Source organism: Arachis hypogaea, chromosome 10 (genome assembly GCF_003086295.3).
Source record: "Arachis hypogaea cultivar Tifrunner chromosome 10, arahy.Tifrunner.gnm2.J5K5, whole genome shotgun sequence".
In the NCBI taxonomy this organism is placed as follows: Eukaryota; Viridiplantae; Streptophyta; class Magnoliopsida; order Fabales; family Fabaceae; genus Arachis; species Arachis hypogaea.
Window position 1 is genome coordinate 103,174,950 of NC_092045.1, and position 25,901 is coordinate 103,200,850.

General features: G+C 38.6%; 1 protein-coding gene across 1 annotated transcript; it reads left to right on the plus strand.

The window, feature by feature from the left end:
- Positions 1–3,639: 3,639 nt before the first annotated feature.
- On the plus strand, positions 3,640–13,516 carry LOC112716208 (SCY1-like protein 2 A). Its single transcript, XM_025768068.3, has 14 exons — positions 3,640–4,476; positions 4,949–5,053; positions 5,394–5,504; positions 6,139–6,321; positions 7,238–7,364; positions 8,316–8,377; positions 8,460–8,546; positions 8,788–8,874; positions 9,782–9,895; positions 9,993–10,121; positions 10,883–10,945; positions 11,735–11,896; positions 12,012–12,130; positions 12,242–13,516. The coding sequence occupies exons 1-14, from the start codon at positions 3,985–3,987 to the stop codon at positions 13,161–13,163; spliced, it is 2,763 nt and encodes a 920-aa protein (XP_025623853.1). The 5' UTR covers positions 3,640–3,984; the 3' UTR covers positions 13,164–13,516.
- Positions 13,517–25,901: the final 12,385 nt, after the last annotated feature.

Consider the following 25,901-nt stretch of genomic DNA (forward strand, 5'->3'; position numbering starts at 1 on the left):
ATGTTAAAAATATATAAAATTAGAAAAATACTTTATTTCTTTTATTGAATAAAGTCTAACTCATCTTATATTTAAAACATTAATAATTAAATAATTTTTTAATTATATCATATATACTAAAAATCAATAATTTATATAGAATATATATTAAAATATTAAATATATTTAAAAAAATTAGTTTAATTTTAATATACTAATAATATAAAATATTTTATATAATTATTTAATTATATTTATTTTTTTAGATTCTTTTAGATAGTCAAAATAAAAATATTATCTTTTAATATCATCATACTATAATGCACGTACAAAAAAAGCTCACAATATATCAATATTATTTTCATTAAAAATATGTAAAATAATGTATATAATAATTGTTACTTTTTCTATGAAACTAATTTAACCAATAAAAAATGTACTGTAAAAATGTGAAAAAAACATACTAGTTCAAGTGGAATGTTTTTTAAATAAATAAAATAAATATTTTATTTTTTAAAATATATAATTTATAATAATTTTTATTAAAATTCATCATATCTCTTATCTCATTTACACTATAAATGAGATAAGGCACAATACAATGATAGGTTTTTCATCAATTTCTTCAATTTTCCTTCAACTTTGCTTACAATGCCTTTTGGATAGGTTTTTCATCCATTTCTTTAACTTTCCTCCAAATTTTACCATTTTCTAACCATATTATTGACTTACTCTATGAGCATGACGCGCGAAGATACACATGATCCAGATCCAATATCTGATAGTGATTGGGTACAGGATAAGATCGAAATTGGGTGTGGAGAGGACAGAAGATATCGAACTAATAGCTCGACCAATGTCTCTGGTACAATCTCCTCCTCCTCATCATCTTTAAAAGAACCACTATTGTTGCTATCCGTAACATACTGCTCGTCGTAGTCATCACCATCAACGTCCATGTCTTCCATTGAACTAGCAACATATAGCGATGATGGTGTGAGAGGAGGATCATCCTGCACAAAATCCGACTGGCCAGATCCATCACCACCAGCATCACCTACCTCTGCATAAAGCTCCATCACTTTTTCTACTATGATTCTTCCATAAATGTCAAACATAAGGCACACATGCTTGTCGTCAAGGAGGCAAAACAGATGAAACCGAAAAGCTCCACTTCCTGTCGGTTCTAGCAACAGATACCCTACCCTTTCGATATTTTTTCTCCCGCTACTATCAATGATACCCAATATCAGACTCTTCAGCTCTGACAAAAAATTTACTTGTCGGATACGTAACAGAATGAGATTCTCGTACTCAAATATCATGTCAGTATCACTGTTTTTCATATGACAATTGGCATATACATTTATAACCACATATCCATTACTACTAGATATTTTGGCTTATTTTTCGAAAGAAAAACGGAAGGGAAGAAGCGAAATGTTTGTGGATAACATAAAGGATTGCACATCCTTTTATAACTGCTGAAAATTTGTCATACTGTATCTCATTTACACTGTAAACATCATATATATTTACGTATTTTGTTAACAGTATAAAAATAAGAATACACGTATTTTATTTACATAATAAACAAAATATACACATTTATTCTTTTAGACCTTATGTTGTCTACATTATAAATGAAACGAGAGATACGATAAATTTTAATAAAAAAAATAAATAGTATATTTTAATAAATAAAATATTTTTTATTTATTTAAAAAAATCCAGTTGAAGTGTCAACTACCAAGTCATTTTTCATGTTTTTTTTCACCTTACATTGCAAAATAATAATAATAATAATAATAATAATAATAATAATAATAAGGAGTATTAGTAGAAGGCCAACAACTTTTGTGATTTGTAGTCATTAAATAATAATCAATGATGATTTTAATAATATAATATTAGTGTAAGATTTTATCTAATAACTCATTTTTTTTAGTGATTAAATGCTCGCTAAAATTTAATAAAGTAGACTTTTTCATAATAAATTAAGGAAAAAAGACAAATAGGTCCCTGACTTTTCAAACTTTTGACAAATACATCCCTGACAAAATTTAAATACAAAAAAGTCCCTGACTTTAACAAACGGAGGACAATTTAGTCCTTCCGTCTATTTGCCTCTCATACACCTAACGGAACTGGCTAACGTGGCTGAAACGGTGTACAGGTGTCCGTTACGGTGCCACGTTGGAAGGGGAAAAAGTTCGAAGGACAAATAAGTCCTTGACGTCATTTTACAAATAAAGTTCGAAGGACAAATAGGTCTTTGAGAATTTTTTTTTTCAAAATTAATAAACTCATTTCCTAAATTCTCTCATCTACCTCTCTCCATTTTTATATTTCTCTCTACTATTTTTACTCTATATATAATTATATTTTATATTAGTAATTTGACAAATCAAAATATGTCATTCGATATTTTTTTACAATTAAAATATTTTAAATGTAAAATTATACACATTAAATTATTTTAAATTTTCGATAACGAATGTTAAAATTAATTACTAATAAAAAATTAGACTTTTTCATATAAAAATAATAACTAAAAATCTTATTATTTAATTTTTTATCTGCAGATATCTTGGTCTTCTTAGTCAGAAACTTTTGTCAACTTACGACTTTTTTGTAAAAGTAGTTTGATTTTATAAATCTTTTGTGTCATGCATAATTTATACTGTTAGAACAAAGTGAACTATAATTAAAAAAAAAATATTCTCGTAATGTTATTATAAATAAAAATACTAGTTCTAATATAATACACAAATACACTAATGATAACTTAATACATGAATGATGCACAAATGAACTAATGCTAACTTGATGCATAAATTAACTGATGCTAACTAATGCCACTGGTATGATGAAAACTGAACTAATGCAATTTAACAAATTCTAATATAATACACAAATATACTAAAACTAAACTAATGCAATTTAAGAAAAAGAGTAGAAACATAACAAGCCCAATTTCTACAATTTTAATACAAATAATTTAAATTGTAGAATAAAACAAGTTAACTAGATTTCAAAATACAAGCATAATTTTATCAGAAATTATTTTTAATATGGAAAGAAAATTTGTGTTTTGATTGAATATTGATATTTGAAGTGTATTACAGTATTGTGGAAATTATTCAACACGCCCCCACATGTTGGCTAAGATGCTGCCACGTGTTCAACACGCTCCCCACGTGTTGGTCAGAATGATGCCACGTGTTCACCACGCCCCCACGTGTTGCACCACGCCCCCACGTGACTTCCTAAAAAAAATTCACCCATCTATAATTACACCACATTCTCCCATTTTCAACAAAAACACCAATATTTTTTCCATACAAAAAAAATTAGCCTAATTTTATAAACTAAATTCTCATAATAGAAGTATAATGAAAAAAAATTCTCAAGGACCTATTTGTCCTTCGAACTTTATTTGTAAAATGACGTCAAAAACTTATTTGTCCTTCAAACTTTTTTTTCCTTCCAACGTGGCACCGTAACGGACACCTGTATACCGTTTCAACCACGTCAGCCCGTTCCATTAGGTGTATGAAAGGCAAATAGACAGAAGGACTAAATTGTCCTCTATTTATTAAAGTCACAAACTTTTTTGTATTTAAATTTTGTCAGGAATATATTTATCAAAAGTTTGAAAAGTCAGGACCTATTGTGTTTTTCTCATAAATTAATAATCCAACACTGGTACGGTATGTGATCAAAGAAAGAAGACTTGAATTGCGGGGTAGGCGAAGGAGAGAGAAGAAGAAGAAAAAATAGACCCCCGAAAAAATAAACAGTACTCATCTCGTCGTCGTCGTCGTCGGCGACCAGAATAACTCTTGAAACTTTCCGATCCCATTTTTTTCTCTCTCTATATTCCCTTCGCCACTCTAACATCCTTCACAATCACTTTCTCATCTTCAATTAATTCCGTTCGTGCATTCCGTAAATTATTAAGGTTCTTCAGGGCAAGTGGGTAACCAATTAAAGAAAACAAAAATGTCGCTGAATATGAAAACCCTAACCCAAGCGCTGGCGAAGACCGCGGCGGTCATAGAGAAAACGGTTCAGACGACGGTGCAGGAGGTCACTGGGCCCAAGGCCCTCCAGGACTATGAGCTTCTTGATCAGATCGGCTCCGCCGGGCCGGGCCTGGCATGGAGGCTATACTCTGGCCGGTCCAGGGACCCATCGCGGCAGCACCAGTACCCGGTCGTGTGCGTGTGGGTGCTCGACAAGCGGGCCCTCTCAGAGGCCCGAATGCGGGCCGGGCTTACCAAAGCAGCCGAGGATTCGTTCCTGGATTTGATCCGCAAAGACGCTGCGAAGCTCGTGCGGCTGCGGCACCCCGGCGTGGTCCACGTGGTCCAGGCACTTGATGAGAGCAAGAACGCCATGGCAATGGTCACCGAGCCTTTGTTTGCTTCGGTTGCTAATACGCTGGGAAATTTGGAAAATGTTCCCAATGTTCCTAAGGAGCTCCGGGGAATGGTAATTGAAATTGAATTGAACTGAATTGAATTGATTTTCATCGAATTTTCTCATTGTGTTATGTGATCTAGGCATCTAGCTTGATTTAGTGCATGTATTTCAACGAAATATTTATTTTAGGAATTAATCAAGCTGAATTAAGGTTAAACTAAGTTAATGTACCAACTTGGTTGCTTGAAATGGTTGGGTGCTTATGCCCCTTAACCGTGTGTCTATGGGTTCAACTTCGAAAAAAAAAAAAAAAGAAAAGAAAATCCCGAAAGCCTTCTTGGGGAGTGCCAAGTGCCACGTGTTGAGCTTAGATTAGTTGGGTTCTTGGTGATAGTGAACTAACCTGGTGGGCGTTGCCCAAAACATTATGTTAATGTAAACACCTAGATGTTAATTGCTGATTATGTCTTCATGTTCAATGTGTTATGTGATATAATGTTTGAATTTGCTAGTTTTTTATGAGAAAGCTTTTGCTTTGCAGGAAATGTCACTGTTGGAGGTGAAGCATGGTTTACTTCAGATGGCAGAAACGTTGGACTTTCTCCACAACCATGCTCATCTCATTCATCGAGCTATATCGCCTGAGGTAATAATTTTCTTTTTGGTGGTTTTCATCTCTTAGTGATCCTTTATGTTAGTTTGAAGGAGTTATTTCCTTCCCCATCTTCTGTTTTGTGGGCTGCTGCGAATAAATAATACCAGTGAGTGGCATCTAAGTAACTACTAATATCATTTAATCTTAGTTTTCTGCTTTTCTCTCATTGGGATGTTTGCCGATGCATCATGCTGCACCCATCGTGGTTGATATGCATCTTTTTTCTACTTTGCCAGTTGACTTTTGTTTCACTAATGTCATTATGTGTTCCTCGATCTTGAGGTTTATTGTCTATATTTGTTTATTGATCATAAAAAGATATACTTCGCAGAATATTCTTATTACTTTGAGTGGAGCATGGAAACTCAGTGGATTTGGTTTTGCAATTTCAGCTTCTCAGACACATGGTGACTCAGCTAATCTGCATGCCTTCCATTATGCTGTGAGTGGAATATACCCTAATACTGACATTAAGATTTAGATGCATATGTTGCCTATTTCTTTTAATTAATTGATTAGTGCATATGTTGGTTTCGTTGTGGTTTGCTCCTGTAAGCGGCTTTTTTTTTGCTTCCAATTGGTTTGTATTTGTTTGATTTGTTTCAGTTTAATATTGCCAATTTTATAGCTTTCATAGAGCAACTCTTTTGCATATGGTGTTTGTTTTAATCTTCATATGGAGTTCTTTCCTTTCCTTTTCGGCTTTTCCCCCTTCCTCTGATCCACTACATATCTATACATCTCTGCTATCTATACATCTCTGCATTATCTATAAAATTCTAGTAACATTATACACTTTCGTCTTGCGATGTTCTTTCTTTTATTATTGTTTTTTACTTTTTACCTGTGTTGATTGTATTTCTCACATAATTGTGTATCCATCTGAATAAGTGACGGATATGCTTCTTGATGATGTTTTATTATCTAGCATCTGTACTATGATTTTCAAAATGCCAAAAAAGCTATCATTTTCAGTTGTTTAACAAGAATTTATACTATTGTATCACATCTGTACTTGAGAGCTTAGTAATTTGGGTTAAATGACCTGTATCTTATTGCATGATGACTGCTTACAGGAATATGATGTTGAAGACTCTGTTTTACCACTTCAGCCATCACTTAATTACACGGCTCCTGAGTTGGTGAGGAGCACTGTGCCTTCTGCAGGCTGGTCTTCTGATATTTTCAGTTTTGGATGTGTTGCCTACCATTTAATTGCTCGCAAATGTTTGTTTGACTGCCACAACAATGTGAAGATGGTATTCATTAATCTTTTTATCTACCATTCTCTTAGACTTATGCTTATCCATTGCTTTAGTTTGTCTCAGAAATTGTTTGAAGTAAATCAAAAGAGAGGGTCTAAAACTTGTGTACTTGTTTGCTGGTTAAAAATATATTAAAATTGTCAGTTTTTTTTTTTAGAATTTTATTTTATTTTTTAAATGTATTAGTTGGCTGGAATGGCCTGGCATCTATCCAACTGCTTTTTCATCAAGGACCCGTGCTGTAAATTTGATGTTGATGTGGTTTTTTGACAACAAAATTATACTTCTCTATTTTGTTTGGATGAAATTCTAGTCTCGGAAATGATGTAACAACTGTTGGGAATAGATTCTGGGTTAGAGCACTGACAGTCTGAATTGATATTTCTTCATGATTAAATTACAATTTATTTGGTTTTTTCGCATGTTAGTATGTTACAATGAAAAAGGGCTTTTGGAAGAATCCTGAACTTAATGTAATCATTTATTGGAATAGTAATCCTGAGCATAGTGCATATGTTGATATTAGCGTTGGAATTTCTTGGAGTTTGAACTGACGGAAGCATTTAGGTGACTAATAGAGTTGTATCTGAAACCAGGGGCTTGATATCTAGAAAAGAAAACTAAAGCAATATAACTTTGTTCCATCTTTCCCTTTTCCATTGATGGATTTTTCAAGCTCCTGTTACTCGGAATTAGATTGTTACATGTAGTGTAATAAGCTCGCAGCGTAAGTGCTGGTATCATATATTCTAGTTGACATCTATTATTGTGAATTGTGTTCTTAGCACAGATTAGTGTCTGAAGTTATTCTTAGGTGGTTAAGGGATTGAAGGATGCTTAGCTTAATGCACTCTTATATTATTTTGCTTGCTAGAAAATAATAAGAAACTTTGGTGTTTTACTTATGCAGTACACAAACACTTTGACTTACTTATCCAGTGATGCTTTCTCGTCTATCCCATCGGAACTGGTTCATGACCTGCAAAGGATGCTTTCTCCAAATGAGTCTTCGAGGCCAACAGCAATGGATTTTACAGGTAAAGCTGGCTTGGGGAATCAGAACATTTTTATCCATTCTTTGAATGAAAAATAAGAGAGACATCGCAAAACCTTGAAAGGATTTTCTTGGGGGAGTTCCTTCCACTTGGATTTTCAATGGGTGTTTAGTGTTTACTATCGTCATCATCATCATAATTATTATTTATGCCCCTCATATCAATTTTTGAGCTTCTTAATCTTCGCTCCTTCATAATGTTATTGTTATTTCTTCTTTAAGATTTATTGTTATTATAATTGTGGATTATTGGGTTTTTGACAGTTCTCGTGAGGATCGGCCAATAACTTTAGTCAGTTTTTTATGTTTTTGTTTTCAATAATTAAAGAAGAAATAGTATTGATAGGCGTGGAAGACCAGACATCCTCAAAGAACAAAAGGTTAAGATAGGAAGAAAAATGGAGCAGTGATTTCCATTCACTCATTTTTATTTTATTTGTCTGAGCTACATTAAGGGGATATTCTTTGTCTTTAATTTTTTAACTATCTGACATTTGAATTCTAATTTGTGAGCTGCGATATTATCCGTTTTTAATAATGGAAGTATAATTATGTTAATTCTGACTAATTTGCTTTTTTTGTGTTCATATTTGCATGTGTGTATATGTATATTGCTGTACATTCTGGTAGGAACTTCCATTCCATGCTATGTTCCTACCCCCGTACTTCCTGCTATTCATAGGAGCTCGCTAGTCGCTCCTGACAACCTTGATGACATGCCACAAATGGCCTTTTAGAGTTTTTCTTTAGTAGTTATGCAGTGCAATTGCCCTGCCTTGTTTAATGGATCAATCTTGTTGACTTCTGTCTTTCCTTTTTCATTCTTCTTTTGGGATATCTTATCTTCTCCCGATTATTCTCCTCTATAAAAAGATTTCTTTCTGGTAGTTTGGTTTTGGTTGTATTGACAGGATATGTGCTCCTCATGTTGCAGGCTCTCCATTTTTTCGGACTGACACCAGATTGCGTGCTTTGCGGTTTCTCGATCACATGCTTGTAAGGGTTTTAGTTCCGCTTGTTAGCATGATGGCATGCCAGTCAGTTAAAAAATCCTAATAATGTGCTTATCTTCCTTCAGGAAAGAGATAACATGCAGAAGTCAGAGTTCTTAAAAGCCTTGTCAGACATGTGGAAAGATTTTGATTCCCGTGTATTGCGTTACAAGGTATGATGTTTGCTTTGTTATGTTAGGTAATTGGGTTTTGTTTTCATCTGGCAGTCAGTTTTATGTCAATTCTCTTTTTCCCTGTACGTAAGTTTGATTTCAGAGGGTGTGTTTTGAATAGCTGAAAGAATTTTTAACTTCAAAACTTGCTTATTTGTACAATTACCTTTTCCCTCAATTTTATTTATTAGTCTTTTATTGTTGTGTCAAATAAAATTTAGACACCTAAAATTCCATGCAGGTTCTTCCGCCACTTTGTGCTGAACTTCGGAATGTTGTGATACAGCCAATGATTCTACCAATGGTTCTGACCATTGCAGAGTCTCAGGTTAGTTCTCACTTTTTCTTTCATTGCTTAGTTAGAGTTGCCTAAAACACTCCTTATCATGGTGGTGAATGTAGAAAATTAGTCATACTTCTGAAGTGCTGATATTGCCTGCAATTATTATTTTATTTTATTTTGTCTTCTCTTGTTGTTTTTCTTTTGTCAATTGCCTATCAATGTCAACATTGTGTATACCTGTTGGCTTTGACATCGCTGTAACTCCACTAGCCCATCCATTGTTCTTCTTAGTTCTTCTGGATCTCATTTCAACCACAATTGTAACATTTACAACGCTCCATACTTGACTTCTTTGTGCAAATTTAAAGGGCTTTACTTTATATCTTGACATTCAGGATATGGTTGGAGTTCATCTATTTGAGAGATGATAGAAATTTGTCTTAAGCGGTTACAACATTAACAATGGAGACTGAAATGATAAAAGTGGATAAAAAAGATAGGTGGATTAGAAGGCAGGAAGACTGCAAACTTGTGTTGAAAATTCAAAAAAAAAAAGACCCCCACCCTAAGCAGTTTCCAAAAATTGTGTTTTTGATAGAGCCTAATGACTTGGTTTGATCCATGTAGCTAGCCTTGACTAATGAGTTTTTAAGGATTGATTGTTTGTAATTTTGTACCCTTCTCTCTTGCTCTTCTATATATTTTAAGTGAGATCCTTTTCTAATTCTTGCTGTCGTAATATAGAAGTTTATGATTCCCTTGCTTGCCGTAATAGTTGTAATAATGAAATCTCTGATCTGCTTGAATAGAATATAAATACATATTTGTCTAAGCATTAGTACACAGTGATGTGGATATTTTAAGGGATCTTTTGTGTAAAAAAAAAAATTGACAGTGAATAGATTCATCAAGATAGAAAGGAAACTAGTTGATATTTTAAGTTTTTGTTTAGGACAAGAATGATTTTGAGAACTCAACACTTCCAGCCCTTGTACCTGTCCTGAGTAGTGCTTCTGGTGAGACATTGTTACTCCTTGTGAAGCATTCCGAGCTTATAATAAACAAGGTAGTTATGTGTAAATTCTTTTTATTTATTGTAATGACTTAGGGATCCTGGCTTTATATATTCTGTTTGATCATTGCTTAATACATTTTTCATTTAGGCTAGTCAAGAGCATTTAATTTCACATGTTCTTCCAATGATTGTTCGGGCCTATGATGATACCGATGCTCGTTTACAAGAGGAGGTCCTGAAAAAATCTGGATCTCTTTCCAAGCAACTTGATGCCCAGGTGAGTGCTGTATTCCTGTAGGAGTTTTTCTTATTGTTGAGAAATTTTAAAATAGCCAGATATTTTCCCTATATCATTTGAAGCTGTTTTATAAAGTTGATTATTGTGTGCCATGAAAATATTTTCTTCAATAGATTAAAAACTCTTGATTTTGGTAATTGAAACTTCAAAAGTTCTAGCCTGCATCTTGCATGTCCCTCGATGAGTCTGAAAGAATGGTAGGATGGTGGTTTGTGGAGAATTGCCAAAAATTATCATGGTGTTACTGTTATGGTGGCTGGCATTGTGACCTATGGTCAGTATGGTGGAAGAATGGCGCACACACACACACAAACATTGAGAGATAACTTCTCTATTACTAATGAAGGTGCTAAAACATAGAATAAATAACCTCTAGTAGCAGTTACTTTTGCCCATGTATACCCTTCCACTAACATTGAGAGAGAACTGTTGACACTACATTATACTGTATAGCCTTCTCATGAAACAATTAACACTACATTATACAATTAGCTCTGACGCTATATTTTAGTTATTTCTTTTTATGGGTATTTTTACATTATTATTGTTTGCTAGTTGTGACACATTTGTAGCAATCGGAAACATGTGGAAAGACATTTGGTTAGTAAAACGAGTCTCTAATCAGTGGATAACCTTTGGTTTGGCTCTTTGTTGCTTTCCGTGACAAAAAATTAGATAAATATTATTCTGTATTAAAGCAGCAACACTTGTTATGTATCTGATATTCTTTTCTCTTTCAGCTAGTGCAACAAGTGATTTTGCCCCGTGTTCATGGGTTAGCACTTAGAACAACAATTGCAGCGGTATGTTAGGCTTTTCTTTTTTAAAGTTAAAATTCCTAAAGTTGACATGGTTATTTTGGTGTCTTTTAGGTTGCGTTTGTTTCTGAGAACAGGATAAGATAAGACATTGAAAACAAGATACAAAGGGCAAGAGACAAAATTTAGTGTTCTTGTATTCTGTTTGGTGATAAACTAGAACAAATTATGAAATTCAGTTTATTCTCATTTTATTTCATTTAAAAAATTTGAGAAGAAAAATATAATAATAAAAAATATAATTATGAAAAATTAACAAGAATAATGAAAGAAAAAATGAAAAATAAGTTGTGTCCCTTGTTAGTGTCTTTATGTCTTTCCTATTAGGATGGACACAATATATATATACAAATTCATTGCCTTTGGACACAATGTCTTTGTCTATATCTCATCTGTCAAACACGATTTTATGTCTGAGTGTCCCATCCCTGTAAACAAACGCAGCCTTAGTACTGTAATCTTGATTTTGCTAAATAGTCAGGAGGTTATCACTTTTTACCATGGTAGTTACCTACTCAAATTGTGGTTATATGCAGTTTTGAAATTTAATGTCTTCTCTCACCTATTATACTTATTCTTTTGTTTGTTTGTTTTGTTTTTTTTTTCTTTCCCCTTCCCTCAGGTGTTTTTAATATTTCATAAGGAAATTTTTTCCCCATTAGTGATCCTATTCTCTTGTATATTTATGCTTATATATACTATATTTGTTGTATGTCTGATGGCTGTTTCACTCTTTATTAAACCTGTAATCTGTTAGTATTTCTGTTATGGCAGGTTAGAGTGAATGCTTTCCTTTGCCTAGGAGAAATGGTTAGCCGACTTGATAAACCTGCTGTCTTGGATGTCTTGCAAACTATTCAGCGGTGTACTGCTGTTGACCATTCTCCTCCAACTCTTATGTGTACCCTTGGGGTTGCGAATTCTATTTTTAAGCGGGTAATATTAATTAGTGGCCTGATATATGAATTGTATATGTTTTAGCATACTGATTCCTGCTACGTTTGATGACATATGGGGTTGCAGCTAAATTTGTTTGATTTGTTTTGTTCAGTTTGGTGTAGAATTTGTTGCGGAACATGTTCTTCCATTAATTGTGCCCCTCTTGACTGCACAACAACTGAATGTCCAGCAGTTTGCCAAATATATGCTCTTTGTGAAGGATATGCTCCAGTAATTGTGTTTTCATATAAACTTTCTATTAGTTGCTCTGTCTCTGTCTGTCTCTCTCTCATGATATTCCATTGACAATTTCTTTCTGAATTTGTTTTCATCATCATACAGGAAGATTGAAGAGAAGCGTGGAGTAGCTGTGACTGGTTCTGGTATCCCAGAGGTAAAAGCATCTCCTATGGTTAATGGACTTCAAAGTGAAGCACCAAGGATGAGTAGCAGCACTGTGGCTTCTTCAACCAAAAGCAGCTCCCGTTGGGATGAAGATTGGGGTTCCACAGCAAAGGGAACCACCGCAGCTGTCCAGAATTCTGTTAATGCATCTACTCAATCCACGCTCAGCAACCCTATTGGCCATTTAACATCTTCACAAAATAATTTGCCATCATCTGCTGTTTCTAATCAACAGGCTATCAATTCGTGCCCCTCAGTAGATATAGAGTGGCCACCTCGTTCATCTTTTGACATTGCCCATCAAAATGGTGATGCTGAAAGGGGTGCAGTTGCAGGAGGAACCTCATCCACATCTAATAGCCTTGAAGATATTGATCCTTTTGCTAATTGGCCTCCACGTCCTAGTGGCTCAACAGGTGGATCTGGAATTTCCAACAATGGTACTTTTGGAACCCCAATGAATAAGATGACAAGCACTTCAAGCAATGTGGGTCTCCAAATGAGCAACAATCAGCCACTTAATTCCCGAAGTTCTGCAGGCCCTGTCAGTTTGAACATCGGGAACAGTATTTCATCCACTGGTAGCCTGAATGGTGGTTTTGAACCTCAGAATTCTATTGGGTTCCAAAAACAGAGTCAACAGTTGCCTGCATCAACTGTTTCATATAACAAGTCAACGGATCTAGGATCAATCTTTGCTTCCAACAAGAATGAGCAAAGTGCATTAAGACTTGCACCACCCCCTTCAACCACAGTGGGTAGAGGAAGAGGCCGTGGAAGGGGGCCTGCTTCAACCAGTAGGCCCTCTCAGACCAGGTCACATTCTGAGCAGCCACCTCTTATGGATTTGTTGGGGTAGCTTGCTTCTATTATTGTCGTCGTATCAGGGTTGTGAGTTGCTGCTGAGATTGTATTATTATGTCATGTCCTTATGCTGAATGCTCTGAGATATCGTGAAGGGAAAGATTGCAGAAAATCATGCCACGTGCTTAGGAATGACAACACTTTGTAAAGGTTTCGTTGTATGTTGCTTAGTTAAAGTGACTGTTTAAAAATTTGGATTAATATTTTTTTTAAATATTTTTTTTAAATATTTTTTTGTTCTTATATATCATACTTCATTCTAAGGTCATCAGGCAAAGTGTATTCAGAGAAGTCCTGGTTACTTAGACTGTGTTGAGAACAATAAAAAGCAGTCGGTTTTTCCTTAAACAATATTGATTTGTATTTCAATAGGGATAGATCGGCATTAGGCATAATGGAAACTGTTTGCGGGTTGAAGGGACTGTGAAGTGAAAAGAATGGCGTCAAAGTTCTGTTTTGTCTTTCTTATTTGAATTATTGTAACTGAATGCTCATGGCAGCATTGTTTTGTCCAGTTTTTGTAGAAGTTGATTTCATTGGATTGAAGGATCAACGTGTGAAATTTTCAGTGGCACCCTTTTGGGGGGGGGGGGGGGGGTTGTGTGGAAATTTACCTCTTATTTTGGCTATACATGAGTGAGAGTGAGATTTGACCACCTCTTTTTATTTGTGTATATTTTTTTATTTTTTTAATATTTGTATTAAAACTTTACAAGTGTTCGATAAAAAAAGATTTATTTTTTATATTATAAAAGGATATAAAAATACAGACAAGTGTTATAAATATATTTTTCTTATAATTATTGATTTCTATCAATGACCACAAGTGTATTTAAGTAATTTTATTGATTCAATCTTTATATTTATCTTAAATTAAATAAGATATTAAAATATAATTTAGTCTTTGTCTCTTAGTTTTATACACTTTACATCAACTAAAATACTGAGACTTAATTTAGCTTCTGTTTTGAGGGTTATCTGAAATAGGGTTGCTTTTGGGTCTGAATGTAAGCTCCATACTCTTTGTAGGACAGCGTCCGACTTCCACTGGTGTCGAGGCGCCGCCGTTCAAGTTCATCGTGAGGAGATGGGGTGGTACTTGTAAGAGACTCTAATGCTTAAGTTAGCAATGGTTTAAGTAGGTTTTTTGTAGATTGGGATTTGAATATACTTAAGGGTGTCAGTGCATTTATAGTAGAATATATAATTATCTTTTAGAGTAGTTCCACCGTTGAGGGTGGATAACTGTTCCCTTTTTGTTAGAGAAGTTGTTAAGATTTCTTTTCTATATGAATATGAGATATCTTAGGAGTCAGTTACTTATTTGGATAAGTAGGGCCAAACTCTTATCGTTGTGTCCAACCTCTATAAGGTTAGTCCTAGAGTGTGATCTAGACTCTTGCTATCTAGAATGGACTTTTAATCATTTTCAGACTGGTTCTCATAATAGACCAGTGTATGAATAGTGCCCCTGCTCGAGGTCGAGCATAAAGTTAGGCTCGAGCAATTAGATGACCAAGTTGAAATGTTGAGCTTGGATAAGTCATTTAGTAGTTTGAGTTCTGAAGCCAAGAAGGTTGGTTGACTCAACGTAATTTGAATGTTGTAACGTTTCGTACAACTCGTTCAGTTCGAGTTATTTTAAGGATGCATGACTTGTTTTAATACAAATCACCATTCTGAAATTTGTTTTGATTTTGTACAACTTGTTTTATACTGAGTTGTTTTGAAGGTTGTAGATTTGTAGCACGAATTTGTTTTTGGTACAAATCACTTATTTTGAGACATGATTATTCTTGATTGGATTTCATGAAATTCGTTTAGTTCGGATTCTTTTTAAGACTTCACAACTTGTTTTAAGTACAACTTGTTTACTTTGAGTCATTTTAAAATATCAGATCATCTTTATAGCCATCGAACTTCGTTGCTTTATCCATTGTGTCCCTGTTCGAGGTCGAGCTTTATGAAGTCGGATTCGAGCAATCAAGCGGATAGGATTATCGAATAAAACCTTTCAATGATTTGTTCAACTCGTTCATCCCGAGTTTTTTTTATAGATGACTTGTTTTTAGACAAGTCTTTTTTTTTTGAAGCACAACTCGTTATATATCAAGTTGTTTTGCGCGATTTGTTTTAATACAAATTGCTTAAATCATATGGTTATTTTTTACTCGATTTCGTTCAACTCATGAGTTTGAGTTGTTTTTAATTCCAAGCCGTATTATAACCACTGGGGACCAATTTGAACCTCATCGCTTTATCCGAGCAACCATTAAAAAGGTCGACTTGTGATTTTCGCGCTTTGTCGAGAATAAATTGGTGCGTTAGTTGAAGGGATTATATGTTTATTCCTTCTCCTTTTTAGTTTTTGCAAGGTTGTCATCCTTGTGTATGATACAACTCGTTTTTACCCGAGCTGTTTTAATTGGAGGATTATTTTTACGTTTTGATTTTGTTTGAAACGCTCCTACCATCCTTCCATTCCTTTCCAACGCGTTTCTGTATGAGTCGTTTGGTTAAAGGATTGTTTTTCTTGTCAATTTTGCTTTTATCCTTTTGATTTTTTGCAACTCATTTTATATCGAGTTGTTTCAATTTTGTTTTAGTGATTTTGATACAAATCACTTTTAAAGTTTTTCTTTCAGGTTGATACTTGACACAAATTCGTTGAAAATATTCACAACTCATTTAAATTGAGTTGTCCTCATGTTATTGTGGATACTGGAACAAGTTTTCTTTGGGCAACTTGTGAAGTTGTCCCAATTTATACGACTAAGTCGTTCATTTTGGAACTTGTAGAGATGAGCTCGTGGGCTTGGAATATTGTACGACTTATTTGCTACTCGTGCAAGTTGAGTTGTTAAATCGTATTTATGTTTCGAGGGGCGTATTTAATTAAGTTACTTTTGTGACTTGTTCTAAGTACAACTCTTTTAACCCTTTTGGCCCGAGATTTTTTCGATGTGTTTTTTTTCCAATTCGCGTATGTAACTTACACCAATTTGGACTTCGTCGCTTTGTCTTGCCAACCAATCAAGTTGGAAATAATTTTCGCATTTTGTCGAGCTTAAATTGGTGCGTTTTAATTGTAGAAAATCAATTTTCATAAGAAATTGTAGTATCTCCTTATGTTGGAGGCGTGTCGCGACCTAGGCAGTTTGTCACCCATGAGGTCGGACATTTTGTAGTAGCCTTTTCCTAAGACCTCAAAGTCCTTTCCAGTTTGCTGTCAGCTTTTCTTCACCTGGTCTCTGTAACCCGATATTATTTCTTATCAGGATGAGGTCTTTGTGACGAATCTTATCGTACCTTGTATCCATCATTTGTCTCAAAACCTCTTTTCTTATCCAAGTTTACTCTCAGATTTTTGGAAGGAGGTCGAGCACTTCTTTTTGAACTTGAATGTTACCAATTTTGTTGTAGAATTTATCTGAGTTTACTATCAGATTTCTAGAAGGAGGTCTACTTCTTTTATGCTTCGACTTCATTGCAAAATGTTGCCCTTAGTTTTTCTTTATTTATGTTGATGAGAATCATGGCTTCTTCAATATATGCATGTCAAAAGAAAGATTCTTCAGTGTTAGTTTGAGTCATTCCACATGCTTATTGCATTTGTGCGAGCTCTGAAAAGATGGTCAGTAGAAGTCAGCTCGTAACACCTTTTTGCTGGTGACCTGCCCCTAGATGAATTTCACAAATTTCATTGTGGATTTCATCTAGAACCTCTTGTATTCAAAGTTGGGACATACTTTGATAAAGAAATTGAGATCCTTTTTTTTTATAGAGAATATTGCAAACTAAGGTGTAGTGCTGAGCATCTTTCATTAATCTCCTTGCCTCCCTTTACTCTTTGAGGAAGGATGTCGAACTCGATATATTCAACGCTTGGAGTCATCCATCCCTAGATTGTGAGGATGTCTGTCTTGTTGACTTATTTTGATATTGAAGGTGACTATAGTGTTTTTTGGATCAGGATTTTATTATTGTCCCAGGCTTTATACTAGCTACTAGCTAGCTTGGAGAGGACATCAGCTCGACCATTCTGCTCTCAGGTTATATGCCTGACCTTTCCTTTTTCATTCTCGAGGATGATCCCTGTCCCACTACCAACTTTGTTTGATGATCTGTCTTCATATAGGTTTCAAGTTGTGGAGCTCCCATTTCACTCTCCAGTATATTCTGCAAGGAAGTCGGCCAAGTATTATGACTTGATGGTTGTCTGAGTTTCAAACTTTAAGTCAAACTTGGACAGCTCTACAGCCCACTGTAGCATCTATCATGCAATATTCACTTTTTTTTGGAGGATATGCTTCATGAGTTGATTAGTTCGGGCTCTAATGGTGTGAGCTTGAAATTGGGGATCATAATCTCCGAGATGCCAGGACCAAAGCATATGCAACTTCAGTCTGGTAAGAATTGGAGGCTGAGACAAGAATTTTACAAATTCTTGGAAGACTTGTTCACATTCTTGGGTCCATGTGAAGTCTTGCCTCTTTCGTAGTAGAACGAAGCTAGAGCTATAAGTCTACCATTTAATTATTGAACCTCCTTTCGAGCAGGTCGGTTTAGCTTCAATGCTCCCTTTGAGTGAGAATGAACCCCAAGAATTTTCTTGTTTTTATGCGAAGGTACACTTTGTGGGATTTAGTCGTATTATATGCTGCTTTATTGTTTGGAATACTTGTGTCAAGTTGGATAACAAGTCGTCTTCACTCTTTCCCGAGGAGACTTTAATTGTTCTGGCTTCTGCAAGTCCTCTTGTGATAACGTGGACAAGCCGATTTAGAGTTCTTATAGACTTTAGTGATCTTTCTCTGTCTTTGCACTCCTAACATCTTTTGCGGTCTAGCGTCATTGTAGCAATGTATCTATCCAACTGGCTTTCTCTAGCTAGTTTTGCAATCACATTTTTCAAATCATAGCACTCATTTGTAATGTGGTCTTAGATTCAATGGTATTTGTAGCAATCTATCCGACATCCTTTATTATTGCTTTGGATTGGTAGAGGAGGAAGTACCTTTTTTGTGGCATATTTTTCTATATATACTCACTAGAAAAATACATAATAGAATGTAGGAGTGATAAATATTACTTCGAGAACTGTGCCTCTTTTGATAATGACTTTGATGCCTTTTTCATAGAAGTGACTATACTGTAAGAAAGACTTACATTTATGTTGTCTCTAATTTTACTGTACCTGGTTGTATGATTGTATTTTCTGTGCTAGCAAATTTGTCAAACGAAGTCCTTTTACATGACTTTTTGTAGATTCTGTCTTTAAGTCTTTAATCAGACCAGTTGTTTCTTCTGTTGGAGTAGTAGGGGTCTTATTTACCCCTCCTTTCTTTCTCACATATTTTCTCTTGCCAATTGATTTTTCTTTTAATTGAACATTCTTTTCTTCCGTTGGTTTTTGAGTTTGTTTTGGTTTGCTTTCTACAATGATCGTAGGACAGTGTTTTCTTCTCCTTTGTTTTGGTTATGGTGGGTTTCTTTCTGGATAACATCTATCTTTATTGGTGTGTGTTCATACCCTGACCGAGTTCCCCAAACTCGGAAAGTTCATAGAAGGTCCGACCTCGTCCCAAGGCCCACGCCTGAGGTCGGACCTCGGACAAATAAGCTAAGAAGGCCCATCAGAAGGAACGAAGCCCAAAACCTAAAGGCCGAAAAGGCCTAAAGAAAGGCGGTTCCACAAAGATAGGGATAAAACTCCCAAAAGATAAGATAAGATAAGAATATCTTATCCAGGGAAGATCACGACCAACTACTATAAATACACTGGAGCACCCAGGTATAACTCATACTCTAATTCTACTCAATATCTGCTTGGACCCATGCTAACTTAAGCATCGGAGTGTCATTGCAGGTACAACCACCAGCCGCTCGGCACATCAAGCTCGGGTCACAGAACCCTCACCTCGGGTCTTGCCAGACGACCGAGCTACACGTTTCAGGTAACCCCCGGAACATTGGCGCCGTTGCCGGGGACCTGGAAGTCATCCCTCTACCATGGCGGACGACCCCTCCAACAATGACCGCGCGGCATCAGAGCAAGAGGAGGAAGTTGACACCGGAGAACGACCGGACAGCCCTCTATCACCACGCACTCCAGGAGGAAACAAACAGAATCGCCCAAAGACGTCACTCCCAAACAAAGATCCACGAAATCCCGAAAAAGAAAAGAGCTCGGAAATTCTAGAAGCAGTCCGGGCACAACAAAACCGACTAAAACAACTCGAAGAGGACATAAAGAAGCAAAAAGAAACTGAACAAGATCTGAGAAGGGAAGCTCGCAAGCGCAGAGAATTAGAAGAAAAACTGCGGAAAATAGAGGCCAACCTGAAAGATCGGTCAGACCGCGGCCCCACCCCCGAAGGCAACCATGATCCCTTCACGCAAGAGATCATGAAGGAGAAGGTACCGCGAAACTTTAAACCACCCGATATGGATCTCTACGACGGCACCACCGACCCAAGTCACCACCTCAGCAACTTCAGAAGTAGAATGTACCTAGTCGACGCCTCCGACGCGATTCGGTGCAAAGCCTTCCCCACCACTCTCACCAAATCAGCCATGAAGTGGTTCGACAACCTGCCACCTAGATCAATCACCAGCTTCGAAGACCTAACCAAAAAATTCCTAACAAGATTCTCCATTCAAAAGGACAAGGCAAAACATGCCCCCAGTCTACTCGGGATCAAACAAGGTAACCAAGAAACTCTCCGAGAGTACATGGAGCGATTCAACAAAGCCTGCCTGGACATACAACACTTGCCCACTGAAGCAGCCATCATGGGACTAGCAAACGGCCTAAAAGAGGGACCGTTTAGCCAATCCCTATCCAAACGATACCCGGCCTCCCTATACGAGGTGCAGGAACGGGCAGAAAAATATATCAACATGGAGGAAACCTCCCAGCTAAGAGACTCTTCTAGGAAGGAATCAACCTACCCGTTCCGAGATCGAGATCGGGAACAGAAGAAGAAAGAAGAATCCAACTCGGACAAGCCACGGAAGTATCATAGCTACACTCCCCTCCGAGTTTCCCTGGTAGACGTCTACAGAGAAGTATGCCACACCGAAAAAATCCCACCGCCCCGACCTCTAAAACACAAGAGAGCAGGGAGAGATCGGTCCGAATACTGTGAATACCACAAGCTCTACGGTCATTCTACTAACGACTGCCACGACCTAAAAAATGTTATAGAAAAGCTAGCCAGAGAAGGAAAACTTGACAGATACATAGCAGAGAAGGGAGAAGAGACCAAAAAGAGAAGGAGGGGAGATAACGAAGATCGGGCTGAGCAAACCCCGCGAACCCCTGAAAGGCACGTTCACATGATAAATGGAGGTTTTGCAGGCGGAGGAACATCCAGATCCTCGCAAAAAAGACACCTCAAAGACGTCTATCATGTCCGAGAAGACAGCCCCCTGCCCGAATTACCTACTATCTCGTTTACCCGAGAAGATGCTCAAGGGGTAATACCCGGGCACGACGATCCAATGGTAATCACCATCATCCTAGCAAACGCCAACCTACATCGAACCCTGGTTGACCAGGGAAGCTCAGCAGATATCCTGTTCAAAACAGCCTTCGACAAACTCGGACTTGAAGAAAAAGAGCTAAAGGCCTATCCCACCGACTTATTTGGACTAGGGGACACCCCGATCCATCCCTTAGGATACATCTCGCTACATACTACCTTTGGAAGAGGCGAACAGTCTAGAACATTAAGCATCGACTACATTATAGTCGACGTCACTTCAGCATACAATGCCCTCATTGGGCGACCAACCCTAAACAGACTAGCAGCTATAGTCTCAACCCCACACCTCTGTATGAAGTTCCCTACCACAAAGGGAATCGCTACCCTAAAAGGCGACCAAAAACTAGCACGGCGATGCTACAACGAAAGCCTGAGCCTAAAAGGGAAAGAGGTCAATACAATAGAACTCGGACGAGTTCAAACCCGAGAAGACCTCCGGCCACAACCAGAGGGAGAAACCGAAAAAATCCAAATCGGGAACACACCTGAAAAAATAACAAACGTAGGAGCGAACCTCGAAGCAGGCCTAAAAGAGGAACTCATAACCCTCTTAAAAGAGAATTCCGACCTCTTCGCCTGGAAAGCCTCCGACATGCCAGGCATAAGCCCCGACCTGATGTGCCATAAGCTATCAGTATACCCGGGGTCCAGACCTGTCCAACAAAGACGCCGGAAACTCGGGCCTGAGCGCGTGCAAGCAATAGAAGAACAAGTACAAGCATTACTAGATGCAGGGTTCATTCGAGAAGTAAAATACCCCCTATGGCTCGCAAACGTGGTCCTGGTAAAAAAGCCCAACGGAAAATGGAGGATGTGCGTCGATTACACGGATCTCAACAAAGCCTGCCCCAAGGACCCATATCCACTACCAAACATCGACGCCTTAGTAGACGCAGCCTCAGGCTATAGATATCTCTCCTTCATGGACGCATACTCGGGATACAATCAAATCCCGATGTACGGACCCGACCAAGAAAAGACCTCGTTCATAACCCCAAGGGCAAACTACTGCTACGTAGTAATGCCCTTCGGGCTGAAGAACACAGGGGCAACCTACCAGAGGCTAATGAACAAAGTGTTCTCAGAGCACATCGGACTACAACTAGAGGTGTACGTCGATGACATGCTGGTAAAGACACAAGAAGACAGAAACTTGCTGACCGACCTCACCAGTGTCTTCGACACCCTCAGAAAACACAACATGAGACTCAACCCGACAAAGTGCACCTTCGCCGCAGAAGCCGGAAAATTCTTAGGCTTCATGTTGACTCAAAGGGGCATCGAAGCAAACCCGGACAAATGCCAAGCGATACTCAATATGAAAAGCCCGACCTGTGTCAAAGAAGTACAACAGCTGAATGGAAGGCTGGCCGCCCTATCAAGATTTTTGGCAGGATCAGCGATAAAATCACTACCTCTCTACTCACTCCTAAAGAAAGGGAAACCCTTCTCATGGACCCCGGAGTGCGAAAAAGCCTTCCAAGAATTCAAGGAATTCCTCGGGCAGCCACCAATCCTAACCCGACCTTTAAAGGGGGAAGAGCTCGTATTATACCTCTCGGTCGGACATCGGGCAATCGCTTCAGCATTAATACGAGAAAATGACCAAGGACAACACCCCATATACTTTGTAAGCAAGGCACTACAAGGGGCCGAGTTAAACTATCAGAAAATAGAAAAATTCGCCTACGCCCTAGTGTTCACAGCCCGGAGGCTCCGTCCCTACTTTCAAGCCCACACCATCAAGGTCCGGACAAACCAACCCATGAGACACATCCTACAAAAAACAGACATGGCAGGACGAATCCTACAATGGGCGGTGGAACTGTCCGAGTTCGACCTTCACTATGAAGCTCGGACTGCCATAAAATCCCAGTATCTAGCCGACTTCATCGCAGAATACACTGAGACCCCTGGAACCCCACTCTCATGGAATCTGTATGTCGACGGGTCCTCAAACAAAACAGGAAGCGGAGCCGGGGTTATACTCGAAAGCGACCAAGGAACACGGATAGAACTATCCCTAAAATTCGAGTTCCAGGCCTCGAACAACCAAGCCGAATACGAGGCCCTACTAGCAGGTCTAAAGCTAGCCGAAGAGGTCGGAGCCCAGAGAATCACGATCTTCAGCGACTCCCAGGTCGTCACATCTCAAGTAAATGGAAGCTACCAGGCCAAAGACCCAACTATGAAAAAATACCTGGATCAAACACAGGCACAATTACGCCACTTTTCAGAAATACAAATCCAGCACATACCTCGGGAACAAAACGCCCGGGCAGACGCCCTCTCAAAGCTCGCCAGCACCAAGCCCGGAGGCAACAACAGAAGTCTCCTCCAGGAAACTTTACAATCCCCCTCCGTGCTAAGAGAGGAAGAAACGCTGAAAATATCCAACCAACAGCAAGGATGGATGACCCCCATACTCAGCTACCTGAAGTCGGGAACTCTTCCCGCCGAAAGAAAGGGAGCTAAAAGACTCACGAAAGATGCCCAAAATTATACACTAATTCACGGTGTATTATACAGAAGAGGATTCACAAATCCCCTCCTTCGGTGCGTCCCGACCTCAGAAACAAAGAACGTCCTCGAAGAAGTCCACGGAGGCATGTGTGGGAACCATCTCGGAGCTCGGGCATTATCTAAAAAGGTAGTCCGAGCCGGCTTCTACTGGCCAACCTTGCAGAAAGACGCAACGGAATTCGTGAAAATATGCCCCCCTGCCAAAAACACGCCAATTTCCACAAGGCACCACCAGAAGACCTTATCAGCATCACCGCACCATGGCCCTTCGCAAAATGGGGACTTGACCTTCGCAAAATCGGAACGAGCCTTATCAAGTCGGGAGCTGGTCGCACCAATGGGGGATTTCTTGAACTCCCGGGCAATAGCGGCATGAAGACTAGCCATCCGGACACAGCTCCGCGCCATATATTGAAAATGATGCTCCATAGACACATCATCAGTAGAAATGAAAGTCTGAGGGAGGATGTGCTGCTCAATCCAACCAAGAGCATCGAAGTCCTTGTCATTGAAACCGGCAAGCTCTTGAGAGGTCTTCTGCTTCTTGGGAGGAGGACCCGAGAACGGAGGAGGAGAAGAGGTAGCAGGCCCAGAGGTCGGAGGATCCTGACTTATAGCTCGGAACTGGGGAGTCGGAATAGTCTTCGACCGAGTCTGAACACCTATAGTAGTCTTCTGCGGAGAAGATCGGGCAGAAGCATCCCCGGCCTCGAGATTTCGAGCAGCCACCGACCTCTTCGTCCGACGAAGAAACTTCATGGAATCCGCCTGAGAAGACATCTCTGCAGAAATAAAAAGGAAAAAAGATCACCACAACAGAAATTCCACCAAAACAAAACCCAAATACTAAGAAAGATAAATCTCAAAAGAGGTCGGGAACTACCTAACTCGGAACGGAGAAGGCTTGGATCTCCCAACATTTTCTTCGTGTCCAAGTGAGGTGCCCGACCCCATAAACTGCTCACCACACCCACAAAGGCCTGCTCCACCTCATCTAGACTCTCAAAAGTATACTTAGCAGACACTATATTCTCCTGCCAACAAAGAGGAAAAGAAGGCTCCCCACTCTCATCTAGAAAGAAAGGTCGGACGTCTCCAACAGCCCGGACCTTGAAATAAAAGTTCTTAAAATCGTGAAAAGACTCATCATACAGGGTACAGAACTTCCTCCCCTGGTTAGCCCTAAAAGAGACCCAAGACACCTTCCCTCCGCCCGACCCCGGCTTCGTCAACACAAACAAATAGGAAAAAAGGGAAATAGAGGGAGAGACACCCAGAAACTGACACAAAAGTTGAAACAGCTTTAAAAATGCCCAAGAATTCGGATGGAGCTGCATAGGGGCGAGGTTACAAGACCACAACACCTCGGACTCCAGGTCGGTAAAAGGAAGTCGGACATTCAGCTTAGAGAAGAAACAGTCATAAGCATAAAAGAAGAGCTTCTCGGAACTATCTAAAGGCGGGAAGCACACTCTCTCCTCGGAATCCGGGGCTACTAACTCATAATCCCTCTCAGATTCTCTATCTTCACATATGCTACATTGCCTACGGAACCTAGCTAAATACTCAGAATCTACCACAGAAGGAACTCTTAGGGGAACGGGATCTACCCAACCAAGACCACTCGGAATCTTGGTCGACATCGCCTGAAGAACCTTTCGAGACATAAAAATCTTGCCTACAAAGAAAAATACAACAAGCAAGGCAAAAATCACATAAAGGCAGACAGCGAAAACCCATTCAGCAAGGCGAGAAAACCAAGTTCTTTTAGAAGAAAATACAGAAACCCGAAAACGAAATACCAAGAGAAAAGAGCCCCCCCCCCCACATACAAACAACCAAAGCAATGGCGGCGCCTCTTTTCGGGGCAACCCAGGCATAGAAGAAAAAGAAACAGAAGCATATGTGCGCAAAGAAAATGAAGACGAGAACAAACCTGGAAGAAAGGAAGAAGACGACGAGCTCCGATGCAAGGAGAACGAAAACGGCGGCGCAGAGGAAACCCCGGAAAAACCCACAGAAAGAATCGGAGAAGAAGAACAAAGAAGGAGCGGCGCTCGAAGGAGAGGTGGCAAAAACTCAGAAAATGGAAAGGGAACAGAATAAACGAAGAAAATGAGGAAAGGGGCAAATAAATAATGCCTTCACAGAGCCCGAACGGAAATCGAGGAGAAACGGTAAAAAGCAATAAATGCTGAAACGGCCGTTTTCAAATTTTGAAAAAACTATTATGCCCGAGCTCGACCTCCCAAAAAGGACGAACTCGGGCAGGGGCACTGTTCATACCCTGACCGAGTTCCCCAAACGCGGAAAGTTCATAGAAGGTCCGACCTCGTCCCAAGGCCCACGCCTGAGGTCGGACCTCGGACAAATAAGCTAAGAAGGCCCATCAGAAGGAACGAAGCCCAAAACCTAAAGGCCGAAAAGGCCTAAAGAAAGGCGGTTCCACAAAGATAGGGATAAAACTCCCAAAAGATAAGATAAGATAAGAATATCTTATCCAGGGAAGATCACGACCAACTACTATAAATACACTGGAGCACCCAGGTATAACTCATACTCTAATTCTACTCAATATCTGCTTGGACCCATGCTAACTTAAGCATCGGAGTGTCATTGTAGGTACAACCACCAGCCGCTCGGCACATCAAGCTCGGGTC

Coding starts and splice junctions, on each gene's coding strand:
- LOC112716208 (XM_025768068.3), top strand. CDS start 3,985: ATGTCGCTGAATATGAAAACCCTAACCCAAGCGCTGGCGAAGACCGCG. Junction 8,378..8,459: donor GGTTTCTCGATCACATGCTT/GTAAGGGTTTTA, acceptor ATCTTCCTTCAG/GAAAGAGATAACATGCAGAA. Junction 10,946..11,734: donor TTAGAACAACAATTGCAGCG/GTATGTTAGGCT, acceptor CTGTTATGGCAG/GTTAGAGTGAATGCTTTCCT.